Genomic DNA, 23793 nt, shown 5'->3' on the forward strand with positions numbered 1-23793 from the left:
AAAAGAAATAAAGACCATACTCTTCAAGAAATCCCTGAAAAAGAAATAACACCGCAAGTTTCAAATACCGCCTCTCACTAAAGCCCCCAACCCAAAACAACTAGCCATACTCATTTCTTACTATCTTTGAAAAGGACCAGATATCTTTTTGGTAAGATCTTTTTGTAATACATCCTTGATAATTCTTTTGTAATCTGCCTTGAACCGCAAGGTAATGGCGGAATAGAAATCCCTAATGTAATGTAATCAGAGTGAGATGGGAGGGGAGGCTGAAAGAAAAAGAACCACCACTGATGTTTTATCTCCCTTCTCTCCAGCACCCGTGCTAATAATAATTATAATTTTTTTTTTACTTAGAATCAACTTTCAGTTTTCAAAACTGTAAGTCAAGCTGAAAGAGTGATTCAAAAATGGCCTACTAAATGTGGTTTTTTTGTTTTGTTTTTTTTCCGTATTGAGATAAAAAATATTGTGCATTTCAGCTGATGCATGACTCTAGCTAAAATGCATTCTTCTGCCCTTGTCATAAGAATGGGTTAAATCCAATCTCAGCTTACAGAGCTGGAATCAAATTTACAGAACTGCAAACATTGCAGCTTCTAATAGTGTAGGTTGATCTTACACAAATTCTTCAGCAAAAATTAAAATATATATATATAAGCCAAGCTCTTTGCTGGCAAGCTGTGGAATGTGCAACGTGATCCATCTTAGAAGAAAAGTCAATGAACTGGAACTTCCCGTGCCAGGTTTGCTCCTCTTTCCTAGTTTTGTTTTTTTTAGCTATTAAAAAAGTGATACAAAATGGGTTTGCACGGGATTTTTTTTTTATTTTGAAATGAATGCCAACTCTTCTGATGTAAACTAGTTTTTAAAAATGATGATGTTTCGCTCTGTTGTTCGAGCATTATTGCTGTCTCGAATTGATTACTGCAATCTCTTGTATCTTGGATTGTCAAAAAAAACCCGGCAAATCCTGTGTGACCCCGAATGAATTCAGCGGCTAGATTGATAATGGGCATTTCTTAGGGTTACCCATATTACTCCGATCTTAAAAGCTCTACATTGGTTACCTGTTCAGCAGAGAATTTGCTCTAAAGCTCTGTCTGTTGTTCATCAACTATTGTACTCCTCTTCTCCTACCTGCTTTCAAAGCTTGTAGGAAATCTATCAACCTGCAAAGGTTTGAGATAGAGAATGACACAGGGACAAATTTTTCCCCACCCCGCAGAAACTCATTTTCCTTTCCCTGCCCCATTCCAGCAAACTCTATTCTCATCTACACAAGCCTCAAACACTTTAAAATCATAAGTGTTCGAGGCTTGTGGGGTTAAGGCAGAGCTTACGGGAATGGGCCAGAGACAGTGGGACGGGACAGAGAAATTGAGTTCCTGCGGGGACTGGGACAAATTTGTCCCCATGTCATTCTCTAGTTTGAGATCTGAGTTTAGTTTAAAACTCGTCAGTTTAAAAGCAAATGGGGTTCGCTATGTAAATCTATCTATTTTCTCAATTGCCAGTAAGAAGCTCTGGAATTCAATTCCAGGTATAACGAGATTATGCCAAGATCGTGTGTCTTTCAAGAAATTGTTAAAAACACAATTGTTTGTGGACACCTTTCTCTAACTCTGTGGTTATTATTAATTTTAGGTTTAAAGAATTCTTTGTGAAGAAAATTTGGGGGGGGAAGATTGACTTATTTGTTTACTGCATTTTATAATGTTTGTGCTTGAAATTGTGGATGTAAATGTTTTGTACATCGCTTAGATTTAAGCAATTCATAAAATTTTACAACAAATAGATATCCTCTTCTAGGGGGTGCATGTGCTTTCCTATGCCACGAGGGACTGATGTCTCTCTTTATGAAAATGTTATAGCAATACAGGTTAATAAGGAGAAATCTAATAGGAGTCCTTTTGCGAAAGCTTTGGCAAAAGTGGCCATAGTCTGCCCTTACCGGGAGTCTTTCCCGCACACCAAGGCCACTTGTGCAATGGCCAGAAATAGGCTGATTTTCCTCTTTCTGTAATTAATGCCCATGTGCTAGTTGTGCAATTAGAGTGGCCATTCAAAATATTACCACATGAGCCTTTTGTGCCACCCATATTGTAAGCAGTAAAGGTAGGTTTGCCAGATTTCCTCTTTAAAAAAAAGATCCCTAGCCCCGCCTTGTTCCACCTCCAGCTCCGCCCATTCTGTCCCCAGTCCTGCCCTCCCACAAACCTACAACGTCAACGTGACGAGGTCACATGCATGCTCAGGGGCTTCCAAAACCTGGACAAACTGCTGGGTTTTGGAAATCCTTCCGAGAACCCAGACAGTCCTCTAAAGAAAAGGATGTGTCCGGGTTTTCTCGGATGTCCGGAACCCTAGGTAAGGGCTGCCATGCTAACCCCTCACTAATCACTTAGCACATGATGATTTGATCTGTCATGTCTACTCTCTACCCCTAAACACACCCTATTCCCATAAAACAAACATTCTTTTTAAGCACAAGGTGTGCGTGTGTAAATTGTCAAATTTACCGTGGGATGCCTCGATGCATGCCACTGTAACCATAGTTCAGTAAAAAAACCCGGTGGTATTCTTGAAGCTTTGTGGCTGACCTAAGCAATCAGAATATTTTTCTCTATCTCCAACGATTGGTGCAGCAATAGCACCAGTAAAATTGTAAAGATTAAAATAAGTGAGGCCGTCAGCAATATTCAATATGTATTTAAAGCTATAGTGCAATCATTATTTTAATCATGTCTGCTAACCTAAATTAAAAATACAATCACAGTCTTTCCTTATGGTAGGTTTCTTCACACATTTTGTAAATGGGCTTATGTGTGTGGTACTATAGTATCGTGGAATGAATATCTTAACAGTTTAAAAATAAGTTTCCATATGATGATAATAATAATCATAAAACTGGAAGGTTCTGAGGCTATGGTGCAGGTGTCAGATGTAAAGATATACTGCCGCTTTCCTTTTAAGCTTCGGAATGCAATGGTTAACCGGAAAACAGGAAAATTCTCTATGGAAGTCAAAAAGACGGTGGACAAAGGGGTAAGACATTTACATTCCTCACAAGCTCCATTTAAAGTAATCATTTGGGGAGAAACTTACTTGAAAAATTGTTCTGAAACTATTTATTGCCGATGCATGTGTAGGAATGTTTCAAGATTTTGCTTAGATATTGATCAAGGACATGTATATATTTACATGAGGAGTACAAGTGAATATTTAACTAAAAATGAGGTAAATGATCAAAGCTATCATATTTGAATAAAAAGTTTTGATAGGAAAATATAGGGGCCCTTTTACTAAGCTGTGTTAAGGAGCTAGCATGGGATTTGCTGCTATTGGTGGCCACTGGTGACAGATTGGTCCTAACCTATCATGAGGGAATCCCACCACTGATCCCCCCAACCCCACTCTGATTAGTGAAAGATGGTATGCCCATCCTCTGAATCAAAGCTCTTTCCACATGTGCACATTACAAACCTCTTCCCATCCTGGACTCACCAGCGCCTTATCGCCTCTGGGATTTATATTGGAGGTGATCGTTGGTGGTTTGGGGGCTGAGGTGGGCGATGTCCCCCTCTGCTCCTGTCTGTCATCTTTTGGAAAAGACGAAGGAAACAGGCAAAAGTCAAAAAGTGAATTCAGTGTCTACCTGCACTAACCAAGAATCCTTACCATAGCTCCAAACCAAAGCCAATAAATCTAGCATTGTATTTTGGGTTAAAAAAAAAAAAAATCATTCGTAGAACCCCTGGAGGATACATATGATAAATTAAAAATTAATCAGAATTGACCCATTCCCCTCTGAGGCACAACACCTAAAGTGGACAAAACCAATATAGGAAAGGAGCGATCACAAAAAGAATCAAGCAATTCTCCCCAAAGAAGCCTCCACCTGCAATTATCTATAATGATCATTGTCATCTTTCAAGCTGATGGTGCATTCATCATCTTATTATTTCCTTTCATGTCTACAAAAGGGATCTTAGAATTATTTCTGGGTAAATGAGGCTGGAATACTTTCCCATATCTATCCAACTGCAAGTACATTGCCCAAATGTTAATTACCACAGGAAACCACTTCCATATCTCATCATTTACTTTGCCTCCCTCCCCAACAGACTTTGACTTCCCACACACGCTGTAAGCTGGCATGCCTAAACTTGCAGTCTGTAAAAATGTACAAGGAACAATTGGATTGTGACCAAATATCTGATCCCCCAGCTGGATTGGCCTATCCCACTAATGCACAAAAAGCTTTTGCCCCCAGCACCTGAATCTCTTCCTTACCAGACATTTCTATGAGACAGAGGTTCGCATTCTGGCTACTGAGAGGTACTGTGGTGTATAAATTGCTTGTTATGTTATGTTGTATGCATATTCTCTTCCATCTTACCCTGGAACAACTCATGATAAGTCAACCACAACAAACCTTGAGTTGTTTGCTTCCAACTCAAGCTCCATATATGCCAGCAGAAGACCATACTGGAAGGCCTCATACCTATAAAGCATGTTAGTGAATCTCAAAAATGCCAGTCCAGTTAACCACATTCTTTGGCACCTTCTTACATTTGTCCCAAAAAGTAAAGGAGAAAACAACCCCACGTGGGAAATGTAATATCGAAAGAAGGAGTGGGGAAAGGACACAATCAACCAACTATGGGAATAAACAATTTATTAAAAAGATAGCATATACAAAAATATATATATATGTAGCAAGGCCTGCAAAAGTCTTTAAATCCTTTGTTTCCTGGATCCCAACAAGGTCCATGTTTTGGCTGAAACAGCCTTCCTCAGGGGTATGTTAAAAGAGCCTCCAAAACAGTTTGTCAAGGCCTGCCTTTCACACTTGAAACCAAACAAAGATTTGCTGCGAAGAAATACTTGACTTCAGCAGTGTTTCTTCGCAGCAAATCTTTGTTTGGTTTCAAGTGTGAAAGACAGGCCTTGACAAACTGTTTCGGAGGCTCTTTTAACATACCCCTGAGGAAGGCTGTTTCAGCCAAAACAAGGACCGTGTTGAGGTCCAGGAAACAGAGGATTTAAAGACTTTTGCAGGCCTTGCTACATATATATACTATATCTATACTAGTCTTTAAGCCCGTTATATTAACTGGTGCTAGAATATATGTCTGTTTGTCTTTCAGTCTCTCTCCCTACTCTTGTCTCTTTCTATCTCTCCCTGGCCCCCTTTGTCTGTCTGTTTTTTGTCTCTCTCTCCCTGTCCCTGTGTCTTTCTTCCTTTCTTTTTGTCTCCCTATCGCTTTCTATCTTTATTTACTTCTCCCTCCCGCTGTCTGTGTTTCTATCTGTCTCTCTCCCTTCCCCCCTATGCAGCAGCAGCATTTCCCTCCCCTCCACTTCCCTGTGCAGCAGCCACAGCAGCATTCCCTTCCCCTCCATTTCCCTGTGCAGCAGCATTTCACTCCCCCCACTTCCCTATGCAGCAGCCGCAGCAGCAGCATTCCCTCCCCCTCCATTTCCCTGTGCAGCAGCATTTCCCTCCTCCCACCCCACTTCCCTGTGCAACAGCAGCATTTCCCTCCCCCCACTTCCCTGTGCAGAAACCGCAGCAGCATTCCCTCCCCCTCTGCATCCCTGTGCAGCAGCAGCATTTCCCCCTCCCCCACCTTCCCTCCCCGCAGTCTGGCTGACTCCCTTAGTCCATTGCCGGAATTATTTTTAAGTTTAAAGTTGCTGCGGCGGCTCCTCTCATGATCCCCGCCTGCATCGGAAGCCTTCTCCGATGCAGGTGCGGCTCGTGAGAGGAGCCGCGGCGGCGGCTTTGAACTTAAAAATAAACTTCAGGCATGGAGTTTAGTGAGGAAGCCAGCCAGACCGCACAACATCACCTTGGGGTCCGCGAGTGTGGGGCCATTGTAATTGCGCATGCGCACTCCTGCCAGCCACGGATCTACAGATCACGGAACATGCAGGTAGGAGTGTGCATGCGCGCTTAGCATTTTATTATGATAGATATATATATATATTTTGTATATACTATATGTGTTATATTTTTTGTATATGCTATATTTTTAATAAATTGTTTATTCCCATAGTTGGTTGATTATGTCCCGTCCCCACTCCTTCTTTCGATATTACTTTCTTACATTTGCCAAAGCCATTCCCTTTCTTGGCTCTGCTCTCCATTAGTCAATATATACATCAATATAATACCCCTTTGGAAATTTTCCTTCAAAACTTCCATGGGACTAATTCCCAGAGCTCAGTCACAGCAACTAATGTCAGAGAATCCCAGGGCATGACCTTACTATCTTTTTCGGACGACATCAGCACTGATGCTGCACACACTGATGAAAATGAAGGCCTGGCATCCAGTTCAGAAGAAGAGGCCCCCATCCTCAAAAGCTTGCTGTGCAAGTAAGACTTGTCATAGCCAGGAAATGCTGTCAGAATGAAAGCGAGGCTGGTGTGAGCAGAACTAGGAGCTCCTCGCTGGCAGCAAAGATTTATAAGAGGTACTTGGGGCAGAGAGATGCTTGTGCCCCTCCCCCCCCCCAGAGATGGTGCCCGGTGTGATCTGCACCCACCACCCCCTTGCTACCCCACTGTTCAAAGGCAGCCAACTTTTTGAAACCTAATAAATGTGCTTCCCGCAGCAACAATCACCCACCATCCCCCACTCCTCAAATTCCTATCCCTTAGCTTTCTCTAACTCCCGTTGTCACAGCACCCTTGGCCTAGGAAGGTCCCGCTCAATATAACAGCCTTGACACAACCCCCTCTGCCACAAAGCAATGCCATTAATGTGCATTATTTTTCTGCATGTCCTATTTTATGCAATGGGGCCAGTTAATAATAATATACTTTTATATTATTAGAACACATTAACTTGGTAGCTCACTCTAATAGCTCTAACTGAAGAAGCTTTTTTTTTTTTTTTTTTTAAAGTGTTTTACCTTTTTCTGGACAATATTACCACTACTATGCTATTTAACATTTCTATAGTGCTGATAGACATATGCAGCGCTGTCCATGAACACATTTAAGAGACAGTCCCTGCTCAGTAGAGCTTACAGTCTAATTAACAGTTAACAAGACAATTCTGGGCTTAGGGAGTTTCTCAGGGTGCTTAGGGCGAGGGGGCTATGAGTTAAATGCATTCTCAAAGAGGTGGGCTTTTAGTTCAAGGGACGGCGCTTGACTTCCTGACTCAGGCAGTTTGTTCCAGGCGTATGGTGCGGCAAAAGAGAAGGAACATAGTCTGGAGTTGGCAGTAGAGGAGAAGGGGACAGATAAGAGAGATTTGCCCGATGAACAGAGCTCCCGGAGAGGAGTGTCGGGAGAGATATTGAGGAGCTAGAGGGAATGTAGTATTAGACTTTAGCATAGAGGTGAAAGTACCATTTATGCATGCTCTCTAAGATTAATCTCATCTTGCATCAGTATATTTTTTTAAATATATCTATTTCAGTTCCACAAACTTGCTTTCTATCTATTATCTAGAAACGAGTGTTGGTGATGACAAATGACTACTATTACACAGACATTCGGGGTACACCTTTCAGGTATGATTCACTCTGATACAGCTCCATCTCATCAAGACCTATACTTAGTAGAAGCATTAGGAACCCTACCAGCTCATTAAATGGCCATCAGCGACAGCACAGCATCTAACATTGTCAGATAAAACTTCAAGGGCTGAGGGGAAAATAGTAGGCACAAGAACAATGGTGGATCTCATTACCACAATACATGAAAAATGAAAAAGACCTCTCCTCCTTCAAAAAATTCTTAAATTCTCAGCTTTTTAAAAATGCTTTTAACATTTACATTTTAGATTTGTTTAATATTTTCAGATTTTTAACTACCTCGTTCCCTTTTGTTCTTTCCCTTTTTTGTTTTTTCTAAAAAAGTTGTAACTTTTCCCCCCTTTCCTCACAACTCAAGTTTGTCTCGTCTTCAAAAATTATGTCACTTGGTTTGTCTTTTTGTAATTTCACTTTCTTTTTATAATTTTGTACATCGCTTAGCAAAACCGATTGAGCGATTCATCAAATACTAATAAACTTGAACTTGAACTTGTTTTCCAGGCCACAGAATCCAATATTTCCAAATGTCTATCCTGATTTACCAAGACGACATAGCGAGATTTATCTTGGCTAGCATTGCAATAAAAAAAAAGAAAAGGTCTGACATTCAGCCAATGATGATCAGTGATTTTACTGACCACTACCAGCATTTTCCTTGGTAATTCAATGCTGGATCATGTCCAGGCTTCAGCATTGAATGTCCAAGTTTAGGGAGCTGATGAAATCATAGCCACTTAAGGGAAATAGTCGGCACTTAACTGGCTATGGCGAACTGCAGAAAGGCATTATGCCCTTTTAAGCAGTTACCTTGGCTACTTAAGTGGTGAATATCAGTACTTAACTGGCCAACTGCAGACTTCGCTCCTGGAACGCCCCCCAGAATAGCTGGTTTTGGATTGGGTATTAACCGGACATTTTCAGTAGCACCCCAAATATAACTAGTTAACCCCAAACAAATAAATTAACCCGCCAGGAGCTGTTTCTGGCTGGTAATATCACTTTGGATATCAGCCCTACAGTATTTTACGGTGACATAGAACAAGCGATATGGTTTTGCAAATCCCTGGAAAGCTATAAAGTATAATTCATTTTCACTGTTGTTCTAACACCGAATGAAAACTATTTTGCAGTTTTAAGATTTCTGTCAGGTCTATTGTTACTGTTTTGGTACTAAGTGGTCGGCTGCATTGGCTCGGTATTTGGTCTAGCCGACCACAGCAAGAAATCTCTCTGGACGGGATTAGATATTATTAAATTAGATCTCACTGTATAACTGTAATTGTTCTCTGCAAGAAATAGATGACTAAGGTTTACTAGAAAACAGAATCTAGCATTGTCAGTTTTGTTAAGCTGTTTTTTTAATAAACTGAATTACAATATCAGAGTATTGAATAATAGCTCCAGTGAAAGCATACGGAAGGTAATTTCATAGAAGGTCACCTAACTTGTATGGCAAGTTATGTCTATAATTGACACCAGTTTTAAAAGGGAGAATATTTTCACGCTTTCCCTTCCAAAATTACCCCATGAGAAATCCATAGAAACATTTACATCAACTCTTAGGCATGCACAAAGTCTCCATTTTCTGTATGCTTGAATGTGTATACTGTATGTTATAAAATATGTGCACCCCTCTTAAACCTTCTCCTTAGGGCCCCTCGGAGCCTACCTGTGAAAATCTCTAGTCTCTAATGGACCAGACAGCAATAATCCCCAGTTCCTCATGCCTCTGCTGGTACCAGGATCAAAATGGCGATAGTATTGCTAAGGGTCATGTTCCTTGACTAGGATGGTTTGATGTTTGGTAGTTGACTCACAAGTAGTATTATTCATTTTACACGGTAGTAAGCAATTTACGGTACTGAGATAGCACAGCTCGGTGACTCCTGTGGTAAATAAGTTCTCAGCCCAACCAAGAAGAGAATGACAATCAGTGATCTGAAACAATGTCAAAACATAGAATGTTGTTCCTACAAATTGGCACTTAACCAAATAAGATAACACTCTTTTCAGCTGCAGTGGCAAAATAACACTCAGAATTTAGGAAGTTGCTTGGGCTGAGAACCTTTCAGTACCCCCTCATATGTAATAAAAATGAGCCAAGTATAGGACAATCAAACCATTGTGACATCACTGATGAGGTTGGCTCTTATGGGTGGAATGAAGCATTATGACATCACAATCTCAGCTCTTCAGACTAGGAGGGGGTGCTAAAAAGTTCTCAGTCCAACCAAGAAGAGAATGACGTGGATGTGGTTCAATCGATGATCTGAAACAGTGTCAAAACATAGAATGTTGTTTCTCCAAATTGGCACTTAACCAAATAAGATAACGCTCTTTTCAGCTACAGTGGAAAAATAACGCTCAGACTTTAGGAAGTTGGTGGATTGGGCTGAGAACTTCTCAGTGCCCCCTCGTACCCTTCTTAATGGCCAAGATTAAGACATGGGAACTGCGAAATCTTCATGTTAACTTGTTGGAGGTATTCCCTAATTTTGCCATTCAGTAAATGAAAAGTTTGGTACCAGGTGTTGACTGAATAACATAACATGATGCAATTAGCTACACATTTCTGATGATATTATATATTATATTATATAATCTGCTGCATTAAGTTAACACATTTAATCCCTGCCTACTCTCCACCTATTTTCTATCCATTCCCCCCCCCCCCCCCCCCATTCTATGTTAGCTGTGGGAAATTTCACTTGTTAACTACTACCGTAATACAGTGTAAATAAAATAAAGCAATGATCTTGTTTGACCTGGATTTTAAATTTGCTTTATTTCTTTGTACAGCTTGGGTGTGGCTCTCTCTCGAGGACATGGTAAATACTTCTTTAGAGGGAATGTCACTATAGAAGAAGGTAAGGAGCCATTGCCTCTGGCTTTCCAAAAGACCTCACGATTGCCGGTGCTATTAGTAATCTCGTCAGTCTCCAATTCGCATCCCTCATGCCGTTGCAGAAAGATGGCATCGGCTTTGTTCAAGTATAGTCCGGTCATAATTCGACTGTTCTTGCCAACCTAATGTTTACAAAAGCAGGGAGTTGCCGGGTTGGAAGATTTGCTCAGAGGCTCCCATCTGAGTTTACATCGACTCTTAATTGAGGGTGCCTTTCAGTATGCAAGCAAAATGCTAGACAATCGCTAAAGAAACCCTCGATAAATGCTGCTGCCTCTTTAAAAAAAAAAAAAAAAAAAATTCCAGATGAAAGATTGCAAACTTAGCAGAAATAGTAAATGGCAGATCCTAATTCACACAGTAGTGGGCATGGAATACATTCACTGCTTCTTAACCTTCCCTCCTCCCCCTAAATGTCTGATTTTTATGATATTCACAATGAATAAGGATTAAATAAGGGGCCAATAGGAGTATAATGAGTCAAAATGTTGTGTGATCGTTGCACCGAGGTACCCCCCTCTTCAAACCCAGCATGCACCCAAAAAGAGGGAGAAAAAGCCTCAGACTAACGTAGCATTATAGAACCAAAAGGTACAAATCAAAACTGCTTTTGATACTTTCACTGGCAAAAAAACACTCCCTCACAGAACAGCTCAGGTTTATTTTATTTTAATCTTTATTCATTTTTAAACTTATAATAAGTGTGATAACATATCCATACAAATAACCATAAATATATCACTTAATAATCAACAATGATACATATAATATTCTCTTATCTCCCCCCCCCCCCCCCCCTTATTTATCATATAATCAATACTTATACAACATGTAACAATAAAAATACCCTCCCTCCCACCCCATAATTGAACTTGTAAATTTAAGGGAAACAAGATTTTTCTAATCATTACAATACTTTTTTTTTTTTTTTTTTAATATAGATAGATAAGTGGAAAAATCCAAATAACCCAAAAAATGCTCAAGCTGTAAATTACAAAAACCCTCCAACAAGATTATATGTGGAGGAAAAGACCTCAAGAGCTCAGTGAAACAGAAATGCGAAGCCAGATGGCATTGAAGTATTGATCACATACTTGGAACAATCATTGGTCAGAAAAACCTCCACCTTTTTAAATTGAAAACTCCCCTTTCTTATAAATTTACAATTTATACAAACATACACTGCGGTGAACTGTAGAAAGATAAGACCGACTTTTATGCGGTCCTGTTGACGCGATTACCTTGGCTGGTCAAGTGCTGAATTTTGGTACTTACTTTGCCGAACAGTGAGAGATTGGAGAAACTGGGCCTCTTCTCCCTTGAAAAGAGGAGACTGAGACTGAGGGGACATGATCGAAACATTCAAAATATTGAAGGGAATAGACTTAGTAGATAAAGACAGATTGTTCACCCTCTCCAAGGTAGAGAGAACGAGAGGGCACTCTCTAAAGTTAAAAGGGGATAGAATCCGTACAAATGTAAGGAAGTTCTTCTTCACCCAGAGAGTGGTGGAGAACTGGAACGCTCTTCCGGAGTCTGTTGTAGGGGAAAACACCCTCCAGGGTTTCAAGACTAAGCTGGACAAGTTCCTGCTAAACTGGGACGTACGCAGGGGAGGCTGGACTCATTTAGAGCACTGATCTTTGACCTGGGGGCCGTTGTGTGAGCAGACTGCCGGGCAGGATGGACCACAGGTCTGACCCAGCAGCGGCAATTCTTATGTTCTTATTTTTTGCTCCATAAAACGCACCTGACCCTAGATTTAGGGGAGGAAAACAAGAAAAAAAACCTTTCTGAACCAAATTCTCCCTGCCAGGCTCTGCACCTAACTCCACACTCCTTGCCAGGCTCTGCACCCTGTTCCCCCCCCCATCTGGTGGTATAGTGGTAGGCATTCACGGAGCAGCGCCTGCCTTCTGTGCTGTTCTGCCGCTGCCGCTCAGCAGTCATCCAGATGGAAGGGCCAGGAGACTGAAAGCTCCTGCCCTACAGCGCTGGACTGCCCGAGGAATTAAGGTAGCAGGGGTTATTCGCGAAATAAGGCACACCCTTATTTCCACCCACTTTGTGGGGTAAGAAAAAGTGCATCTTATAGAGCAAAAAATATGGTAATTATACAAGTGCTGCATCCACTCTAAAATGACCCCAAAATAGTTTTGCTTTTGGTACAAACCAGGCATTTTCACGAGTACTATCAGGATAAATGCCACACAGTGTGCCCGGCTAACCCCAGACAGGTGATTTAAATGGCCGGAAGCCAGTTGTCCCCATATTGCCAGTGGGTTGAGGGAGGGATTTTGGGGGTGGGGGGTGTTGGGCTGGAGCGGTTGGGGGGTTGCTTCTAGTTTGGATTTGGAGGGCTCCAGGCTATCAGAGTACAGGCCTGGACTCTCACTGTTATCTGGGATTTCTAGTTGGGTGCTAACCTAATATTTTGTATTGAGGCTTTGTAATGAGAAAATATTTGTGTTCTCTCTGTTCTGTGTGTATCTTTCATGTTGGTGAATAAAAAAGTTTATATAAAAAAAAAAAAATGGCCAGAAGCTTCTTCTGGCAGTTTAAATTGTTTCAAATATTCTTGTTGGGAACCCTTTTGGTCCACTCTGATGCCCAGAGCTCGTAGTCATTTGTTGAATGTTTAACTTTTTCTGTTTGCGACCCACTGGAATGGGGATTATGGCTTGAGTTTGATTGGCCTTGTGTTTCTGGGAGGGGGGTGGGTGGGAATCAGCACACCATGGTGAAATGTGACAAGAAAGTTGGTGCTCATAAGCACATAAGCAATGCCTCTGCCGGGTCAGACCTGAGGTCCATCGTGCCCAGCAGTCCGCTCACGCGGCGGCCCAACAGGTCCAGAACCTGCGTAATAATCCTCTATCTATACCCCTCTATCCCCTTTTCCAACAGGAAATTGTCCAATCCTTTCTTAAACCCCAGTACCGTACTCTGCCCTATTACATCCTCTGGAAGCGCATTCCAGGTGTCCACCACCCGCTGAGTAAAGAAAAACTTCCTAGCATTTGTTTTGAATCTATCCCCTTCTAATTTTTCCGAATGCCCTCTTGTTCTTTTATGTTTTGAAAGTTTGAAGAATCTGTCTCTCTCTACTTTCTCTATGCCCTTCATGATCTTGTAGGTCTCTATCATGTCTCCTCTGAGTCTCCGCTTTTCCAGGGAGAAGAGCTCCAGCTTCTCCAATCTTTCAGTGTATGAAAGGTTTTCCATGCCCTTAATCATTCGTGTCGCTCTTCTCTGGACCCTCTCAAGTATTGCCATATCCTTCTTAAGATGCGGTGACCAATACTGAACACAGTACTCCAGGTGCGGGCGCACCATTGCCCGATACAACGGCAGGATGACTTCTTTCGTTCTGGTCGTAATACCATTTTTAATAATACCCAACATTCTGTTCGCCTTCTTCGCGGCTGCTGCGCATTGCGCCGTTGACTTCATTGCTTTATACACTATGGTATTCTGTATATTGTTTGGTTCTTTTTTGAAAATCAATAAAATATATTACTAAAAAAAAAAAAAAAAATTGTTTCAAATATTAGGCCCCTTTTTTTCAACTGGATCTACCTGTACTACTAACTCTATTGAATGTCCGTGTCAAACTAAACTGTCCATTGTAACTTCCTGGGTCGTTGACCCAACCTCTTATAATATAATCTGACCTTGAACTGAATAAGTAAAGGCGGAATAAGAACATAAGTATTGCCGCTGCTGGGTCAGACCAGTGGTCTATCATGCCCGGCAGTCCGCTCACGCGGCCCTTGGTCAAAGACTAGCGCCCTAACTGAGCCTAGCACTACCTGAGTACGGTCTGGTTCAGCAGGGACTTGTCTAACTTTGTCTTGAGTCCCTGGAGGGTGTTTTCCCCTACGACGGACTCCGGAAGAGCGTTCCAGTTTTCCACCACTCTCTGGGTGAAGAAGAACTTCCTTACGTTTGTACAGAATCTATACCTTTTTAACTTTATAGAATGCCCTCTCGTTCTCTCTACCTTGGAGAGTGTGAACAGTCTGTCTTTATCTACTTTGTCTTGAGTCCCTGGAGGGTGTTTTCCCCTACGACAGCCTCCGGAAGAGCGTTCCAGTTTTCCACCACTCTCTGGGTGAAGAAGAACTTCCTTACGTTTGTACAGAATCTATCCCTTTTTAACTTTATAGAATGCCCTCTCGTTCTCTCTACCTTGGAGAGTGTGAACAGTCTGTCTTTATCTACTTTGTCTTGAGTCCCTGGAGGGTGTTTTCCCCTACAACAGCCTCCGGAAGAGCGTTCCAGTTTTCCACCACTCTCTGGGTGAAGAACTTCCTTACGTTTGTACTGAATCTATCCCCTTTCAACTTTAGAGAGTGCCCTCTCGTTTTCTCTACCTTGGAGAGGGTGAACAACCTGTCCTTATCTACTAAGTCTATCCCCTTCAGTACCTTGAATGTTTCGATCACGTCCCCTCGCAATCTCCTCTGTGCGAGGGAGAAGAGGCCCAGTTTCTCTAATCTTTCGCTGTACAGCAATAGAAAACCTGATTAACATAACATATTGGATGCTCAGGTAGATTGTGACTTGTTCAAGGTCACGCACCCACTTTTTTTCTACATTATAGTCAGGTGGTCTGACCACGATATGATACCTTCCCCTCTTAGGGCTCCTTTTACTAAGGTGCGCTAACGTTTTTAGTGCACGCATGAAATTACCGCATGCTAAATCGCGCTCAATGCTGGCATTTTAGCGCGCGCTATTCCACGCGTTAAAGCCCTAATCCACCTTTGCAAAAGGAGCCCTTAGTTATGAGTGATTTTGTTTTGTGACTGTTAATATTTTATGAAAATAACCGATGCGATAGAGTAAATGTTTGTGTAGCGTTCCTTGCTAATGTAACACGTATGAACCTGATTCATCAAGACAGTTTCCGGTAGACATAGAATGGGAAGCAAAACCTTCGTAAATCAGGCCCTATGTCATATGAAATAAACTGCAGGATTTGTGGTTCCCTTTTGCCCCCTTTACCCCAACCCCAGATTTATAATCTAAATCCAGCACATGTACCCAGAGGAACACTGGGGGGGGGGGGTCTCTCCAGAAGAATTCTGCATTTTAAAAAATCATTTCAATCTGTGGATTTTCCTCACTCAATTCAGTTAAGTCCTGAGACATATATATAAGATACATTATTTCCTGTGCAAGAGAGCTTGTGTTATATTTTCTTTTACTGTCTTCTATAAGCAGTGACTGATATCATATGACTTTTGCAAGAAAAGTGCCTACGAGGGAAAGTTTTGATAAATAACTGATCCTTGTTCACTTTCCTTTAAATGCTATTTTTTCTCCTTACAGGTTTGCATGACTTAGAGCATGTGTCTTTGGCAGATGAATGGTAAGATCTAAAGGATGCAATAAACTGGAAAATGTTTCTCTCTTAAATTATATTATTCATCTCTGTGTACCTTCAAACACGTTAAAAAGTCACAACCAAAACAAATTCAGTTTGCAATCCATAACAAATGCCATTTTTGTAGGACATACTGTAACATTGACCTTCACCCTGAGCATCGTCACATGACTCAACTGGACGCCATTAAACTCTACCTCACAGGAAAAAAGCCATCCCTTCTCTGTGAGTATCATATTTTTGAAACATATAAATGTTGAAACATATAAAGTTAGCTTTCTAGAAAACAAACGACACTATGGGGTGGTCAACGCCACAAGGACGGTCCTGACTCCCACAGCGAAGGACCTTGGCAAGGTGTTTGGCTTCTAGTATCTTGTGACTTTTGTATTTGAATTCTACATTAATAAACTACACCATTTTAACCCTTGGAAGTCCAGGAATGGTTCCACATTGTTTGCTTGTAGACATATAAAGTTGGCACCAGTATATTAAGCCAGGTTTTACTTGTACACCTAGCAATGCCTAAGTCAATCAAGCCTATTTTCCGCCCCTAACCACGCCTACTTTTCAGATAGGCATCACTGGGCAAGTTGACTTAGGCACCACTAGGCATCCCAAGAGTTTGGTGCCAAATTCTTAATTGTTGATTTAAATTTTCTTCTTGAATGGAATGGCTGAAAACCGGTGTGGTCAATTACTGTGCCAATTTAAAAAAAAAAGTCGCACACAAGTTTCAAAGTCAAGTGCCTAATGTAGATGTTTTGTACAGAATCTGGCCCCTAATTTTTATTATAGACTATTGGCATTACAGGGTCAGTTCAGATCTACAGTATATTTTAGGTGCAAATACACATAGAATTGAGGCTGTTGAAGAATGTGCATAGATTATAACATTTTATAATTTACACACACACGGGCAGAGTTTGGATAAAGCATGTGTGTGTGTTTGTATTCAGGTCAGTGCTGACCTGCCCCTCTCCTGAACTTGTTGCAGGCCTTTGCCAGGCCTGCGGTAAGACCTGATGATCCAGCATTAGGCCGGGACAGGAGGGATCCCTTCTGTCTCCTGCCCCAGCTGACTTTAAACAACTTTTATCTGCATGGACAGGAGTAAAGGAAGGTCACTCCTGCCGCGGTTCACCGCTGGACCACCAAGGACTTAACAGGTATGCAGAGAGGGTGAGAAGAAGATAAAAGTTGTTTAAAGTTGTCCTGAGCAGGTGACGGAAAGGACCCCTCCTATCCCGGCCAACAGCTGGACCACCAGGGATTTAAAAGGTATGTGGGGGAGGTGTTGAATGGTGGTAGGAGGGAGATAAAAATTGTTAAAGTTGGCTGGGGCAGGATATGGGAAATATTCCTCCTGTCCTGACCCACCACTGGACCACCAGGACTTATGGTGGAGGCTTGTAAGGCATTGGGAGGGATAGGGGGCAAGAAGGAGGGGGCCTGGGTACAAAGACTATCAGGGGAGGGAGGGGGATGGATGCAGAGCCTGGAAGGACAGAGATAGAGGGGGACTGGGTACAGAGATAGAGGGAGACTGGCATGGCAGGAGAGGGAGGGTAAACAGGATGCAGAGCCTGGCAGGAAGGGAGGGGGGCTGGGTGCAGAGCCTGGCAGGGCACAGCACTTGAATATTAACCCCCACCACCAACCCCTCCCCCCCAACTTGGTTTATATCCGAGTTAACCTTTTTCCCTCCTATTTTGGGGGGAAAAAGTTACCTCGATTTATATTCGGATCGGTTTATATTTGGGTATATATGGTAAGTGCCTAGATTGGCTAGGCATACTGATCTAGGCACCTAACTAGACATCTTTATAGAATCAAGGCCAAAGTCAGTGGTATAGCACGGGTAGGAGGCACCTAGGGGGTGGCGTTTAACTCTTCACCTGTCAGGAAGTAACTTCAGAGGGAAAGCTACGAGCAGCAGGTTGGAGATGCTGTTTGTGCCAGCAGAGAGTTAGAGGTATTGGGGGGGGGGGCAGAGAGGAAGAGAGATGCCAGCACCCTCATCAAAATGATGCCTGGGTTGGTCACCCCCCTCCCCCGCCCTCCCTTACTGTGCAACTGGCCAAAGTGCCTTGCTGGGTTGGCTCAATAGTCCAAATATCCACCTATAACTGCGGCAGATCTTTTCACTTCCATAAGTAGAAAATCACGACCATATGTCTGACTCTCAGATTCCAGTTTGTCTGCTTTCTTTGACATTGATATCTTGTGGTTGAGAGAAGTTAATACTGTTATGCCCAATATTTCACCATTAATGTGAATTTTCTGCATTCCTTTCGTATGTTATATTAGGTGATAAGGAGTTGATACAAGAGGTTCTATTTGATGCTGTTGTGAGTGCACCGATAGAAGCATATTGGACCAGTCTAGTGCTGAACAAATCAGAGTAAGTAGATAGTGACAGGCAAGTTCTATATCTGTATATTTATAGCGCCATAACGTTTGTGATGCTGGTGTGGACTATATTACAGCCGTCCAGTCTTGAAACAAACAATGCATCTATCAAAGAGTACCGAGCAGTCAAAGCAGACAAAACCCAGTACGCATTAGACTCGATATTTGAGCTCTGAGTTTATAATAATTAAAAGATTGCAATTTACCACTTATTTGAAGGCCGAGATGGCTAACTTAGGATAGATTATTTCGTTTGGAACTGTAATTGCATTCTTCAGTGACCTGATGTTGAGAAAAGGTAGGTTTTGTTGGTAACCAAAGCCTAAAGTATATGAGTTGCAAAAACAGAATTTAGCGCTGTATGATTATTATATTTTTACTTTTACAAAAACAAATCAAATAAACGTTCCCATTCCTATTATTCTATCTTATTTAGTGATGGCAGATAAACAGCTGAACGGTCCATCCAGTCTGCCCATTAGTTATTTTCATTAAAATACATGATTAAATTAACTTGTCTCTTCTTTGGTATTTCTGGGCCACAGACTAAAGTCCACCTGGTATTGTCCTAGGTTCCAACTGCCGAAGTTGCCATCTAAGCTCACTCCAGCCTATCCAACCATCCCTTGTTTGCAGGATATCTACTGTAACGTCAGGCCAGTAATATTCTCATGTTTCAAGTTAGTGGAGTTCCCATTGATGCCCTCCCCAGCCCATCCTACACCGAATCATCACATATGGGACACAAACCATAAAAGCCTGTCCAAAACCGGCCCTAGTTCTTTAATCTATACCATTCCATCAACACTTACCCCCTTGCTGTCTGTTAAGATGTTTTAAAGTGTATTGGGTTGACATTGTAAGTACTTGTAGTATGCTATGTCATATTGGCCCTTATTTAATTTTGGGATGACTGAAAACTAACATTTAGACATCCAAATCCTGATTTTATAAAGCTGGCACGTGGCCTTCAAAAACTTTAGTATGTCCTTTTGGCAAAGGGGTATGGGCTGGATGTGTTTTGCCCAGTTCTATGTAAAGTTCAAAATATGGGTATCCAACTTTGATTTCAGAAGGGGAAAAGATGGTCAAAAAATGAACTAGGTTTTTAGAGCTGGTACTCAGGACATCCAGATTATAGAAAGGCGTTCGGAGGGATTAAGTTTCAAGTTTTATTAATTTTAATATACCGACCATCGACATACATCTAGTCGGTTTACAATAGGGAACTCAATAGGTACTTTTCTGTCCCTGGAAGACTCGCAATTTAAAAAAACAAAAGTCACCAAAAACAACACTGGGATTTGAACTTGAGTCCTCTGGTTTTCAGCCCACTACCATATGCTGCTTCTTCACATGGATGTCTATGGACATTTCTATGCTGGCACACAAGCATCGATGTCTCTTGTTTTGCTCCATTCATAGTTTGGATGTTTCCGTTTGTAAAAAGAATGACCGTACTGGAAGTCACCAGCATATGGACATCCATTTCTCATGTATTTTAGGAGAAGACCTAAAATACATGAGAAATGTATTTTAGGTCTTCTCCTAAATATGCTAACCTATAGCCTATTCTGAAATACATGACTTTTCGATGTCCATACGTGGCACAATGACTTGGCCATCCTTATTGTGAGTTGGATGTCCTTTCTAAAATGCTGTTCCACAAGTGCTTGGATATCTGTAATGCTGAAATTTCTGGCTTATTCATGTTCTACACTGCCTTGGGTGAATTTCTTCAAAAGAGACAGTAAAAGAATCCTAATAATTTAAATAATAATTTAAAAAAATATCATGGTACTGTTTCAAAAGAATTGCAAAGCCACTGCCAATAGACGGCTTCGTTATATGGTTGGTTTCCTGCATTTAACTATATTGCAGTACTATGAAAATAGTTTGTCTCGAAGGCTTTGCAGGAAAGGAATGAGTTATCATTCTCCACAACCACACATTGGTAAATGAAATACTCAGACTTTTTGATAACCCACTGAAACATCAGAAAAAGGCATCACCTGGCCAATGCAGCCTGTACCTGTGTATTTACTGTCCAGAACAGGCTTGTCCAACCTTTTTCTATCAGAGGCCATGTTTTATCTTTTGAAATATTCAGAGGACCAAAATATGCACTGTTATATATTGCCACAGGTTTCATCAAATAATGGCAAAATACCCTCCCCGGCCTTCACCCAGTCTCTCTTGCTCATTAAACACCCCCCCCCCCCCCCCCCCCTGCTAAGCCTTCATCAGTTTTCACTCATGTAACACTGACCCCCAGCCTTCACCTGACTTCAGTTGCAGAAGAAACAGTGGGATTCCTGCTTTCATACAATGACTTGACTCTCTGCAAGCTTGAGTCACCCAGTGCTGGAAGTTAGGGTTGGATTTGCAGTCTCGAATCTCATGAAACTTGAAACAACAAGATCAACCAAAACTTCTGGCATTGTGCGGCTCACAAAGCCAACTTGTGGTAGGGAAGCAGGAATCCCTCTGAAAGCACCAAAAGGATTGCCAGGCTTCTGAGAGCCAGAAACTCCCCCCCCAAAAAAAAAAACCAAAAACATTTGTATGGACCAGGCTCTGGCCCGTAGGCCATAGGTTGGACAAGACTGGTCTAGAATGTCTCTCTCATTTGTTGTGCTGTGCTGTTTCAGAAATTCTGACAAGGGAGTGGAAGTTGCTTTTCTTGGAACTCGAACAGGTCTGTCTCGTGTGAACCTATTTGTGGGTCGAGAACAACTGACAAATCAGTAAGTAATTTAGTTTTTCAGCAGATGTGATAGAAAAGGCAATCAGTGCAATACCAAAGAGCAGTTCAGTATCAGGTGTTGTGCTGGGTTTTGTGGCTGGGTCAACTTGTTTGAGTTAACTCGATTTTTTGGCCCCGCATTCATTTTCAGACCACAGATTAACACTGAAGTCATTCATGTATTGAACCATTCATCTTTTCTTTCCTTCCACCAACATACCTATTCCCCCCCACACACACATAATTTAAATCAATGCAGGTAGATGTAACTGGAGAAAACTAGGGCCTTTCAAGAGTTACAACTTTATATCTGAAAATAGCTTGATTGATTGGGAAATCTACTGGTTCGGCTTTAGAAAATGGGCGTTTCTATGCTTCCAAATTTGAAAGTTTAGCAAGTCGGACTTAGATGGCCCTCTACATGAAATAAGTTCAAAGAAGAATGAAATGAGAGTTTCTCCCATGCATACCCCACATAGAAAACCAAGGCTCAGTCCTGAAGATCATTAACAGACTGTGAGCAAAGTCTGCATGAAAAGTCAGTTTCTTTCAGGACTATTTTTATGCTAATAAAAGACATTTATAAGAGGCGCCTGAAGTTAGGTACTAATAACCCAACCTATTTATGGAAAAGCATTAGAATGTCTAGATTTACGTAATGCCAATAATTGCCAGTTATGCATGTAAGTATTAGAGCCAGAGGCACCATCTCTGCCCCATGCCACACTCATTCCCTCCTTTCCCCGCTCCTGTACCCCTATAAATTTTCACCAAGAGCCACTTTTTTGGCCTGCTGCTTGCGTCCGCCTAGCTCCCCTATGAAATCACGGGGCCAAGAAGTGACATCAGAGGGAAAGCTAACACCGGCGCCATCAGCAGGCCAGAGAAACTGCTTATGCTGGTGAAGATTTAAAGAGGTATGGAGAGGGAAGAGAGGCCAGGAGTGTGGTGTGGGGGTGGGGAGTGGAAAAGGATCAGGGCAGAGAGGAGGATGCGGGGGATACCCCCGCCCCGGGCACCTCCTACCATTGCTATGCCACTGATTAGGGCTATTCTATCAAATTTATGCTTAAGTACCTTGGTGCACAACTGCATGGGGTGTCAATGTGAGTGGAGCATGGGCATGTCATGAGGGACTTGATATACCGCCTTTCTGTGGATACAATCAAAGCAGTCTACATATTATATGCAGGTACTTATTTTGTTCCTCGGTCGATGAAGGGTTAAATGACTTGCCCAGAGTTACAAGGAGCTGCAGTGGGAATCAAACCCAGTTCCCTAGGTTTTCAGGCCACTGCATTAATCACTGCTACTCCACTTGTGGGTGTTTCACTGAGCAATGCATATGACTTCTAGAATAATATGAATTGACTGGCATTGAATGGCATTCTTAGGCACACCCACTTACATGCCAGTGAGTTGACATAGTGGCTATGCCTATATTTTGATACACCAATGCCACCTGTATTCTATGCCAACTTAGACATGCCCAAGTCTCTCTATAGAATTGGTGCTAATCATGGCTTTTCTGTGGAACCTAATTCATGGTAACACAGAAGAGAAGAGATGTGGAACCTGTTCCTGGACTTCCAAGAGTTAAAATCGCACACCTCCATTTGCAATGAAGTAGAAGCCATATTAAGGACTGACTGTTTTTGATTCTTTGTTACTGCATCTCAAGGACCCCTGAGGAAGGCTATATAAAGCCAAAACACGGCCCATGTAGGGTCTGGTCATCGTTTTTGCAGTGCTATTATTATATTTGGTGGAAATAGTTATTGTGATATATTTTATTTGTTTTATACACCAATAAACTTAGAGATTTTAACTCTTGGAAGTCCAGGAACTGGTTCCACATCTCTTCTCTTCTGTGTTATCTGTGGTACCAAGGTCCATTCCTGTGGTGGGTAGGACCGTCTCTGTGACATAGACCAACTCCACAGTATCGTTCGTTATTTGGAGGAACCTAATTTATGGTGCCAGTTTATAGAATTGACACCTTAGGGACAAATTCTATATATGGCACAAAAAATCCGTGCTGCTCAGCACATTTCTTAAAACGATTCTGTAAAAGTCACCTGCTAAAGAGATGATTGGCAGCCGTACGTGTCATATCATTTAGGTGAAGGAAAAACCAGGCCTAAATACCATCTCTAAGTTGTGCGTAGATCAGGCGTATTCTATAAAAGTCTACCTAACTTTTTGGAATGCCCAAGATCTGCCCGTGCTCCTCCGTGGGCCATGCCTCCTTTTGAGATTCACACACTAGAAGAGGTGCGTACCACTTTATGGAATGCGCTTACAAAGTTGCGCGTATATCTTCTAATTAGTACCAATTAGCATCAATTATGAGGTGTTAATTGCCAATTATTGGATCCAATTGGCTTGTTAAACAATTAAGTTGCATGCACAAATTGACTAAGTGCACCAATTGGCGCAACTTAGAATGCCATATGTAGAATTTGGACCTTAGTGTACATTTCAGTACATAGCACCCCCCTCCCCCCCTTTACTAAGCTGTGGTAGAGTTTTCTACTGCAGTCCAGAGCGCTAAATGCTCCAATGCTGCTCCGACACTCATAGGAATTCTGTGAGTATCGGAGCAGCGTCGGAGAATTTAGTGCTCCGGGCCATGGTAGAAACCTCTACCGTGCCTTAATAAAAGGGATGGGGAAAATGATTTGTGCATAATTTTCCTAAATTTATTTTCTCATCCTACAGGGGTGACTCAATTCAGATAATGAAGCATATGCAAATTCTTTTTACCTATGTGGACCGT

The 23793-nt window shown here is 41.8% G+C and overlaps 1 protein-coding gene across 5 annotated transcripts in view; it reads left to right on the top strand.

Moving 5' to 3' along the window:
* Positions 1-23793, top strand: part of CACNA2D3 (calcium voltage-gated channel auxiliary subunit alpha2delta 3) — a 797511-nt gene that overhangs the window by 601113 nt on the left and 172605 nt on the right. For all 5 annotated transcript variants that reach the window (XM_033926567.1, XM_033926568.1, XM_033926569.1 and 2 more), the window contains 7 exons: positions 2977-3048; positions 7474-7535; positions 10359-10426; positions 15802-15841; positions 15984-16081; positions 18167-18260; positions 20920-21015. In XM_033926567.1, the coding sequence (XP_033782458.1) occupies positions 2977-3048; positions 7474-7535; positions 10359-10426; positions 15802-15841; positions 15984-16081; positions 18167-18260; positions 20920-21015 (530 nt within the window). The remainder of the gene's footprint in view (positions 1-2976; positions 3049-7473; positions 7536-10358; positions 10427-15801; positions 15842-15983; positions 16082-18166; positions 18261-20919; positions 21016-23793) is intronic.

This window comes from Geotrypetes seraphini, chromosome 17 (assembly GCF_902459505.1).
Source record: "Geotrypetes seraphini chromosome 17, aGeoSer1.1, whole genome shotgun sequence".
NCBI classification, from domain to species: domain Eukaryota; kingdom Metazoa; phylum Chordata; class Amphibia; order Gymnophiona; family Dermophiidae; genus Geotrypetes; species Geotrypetes seraphini.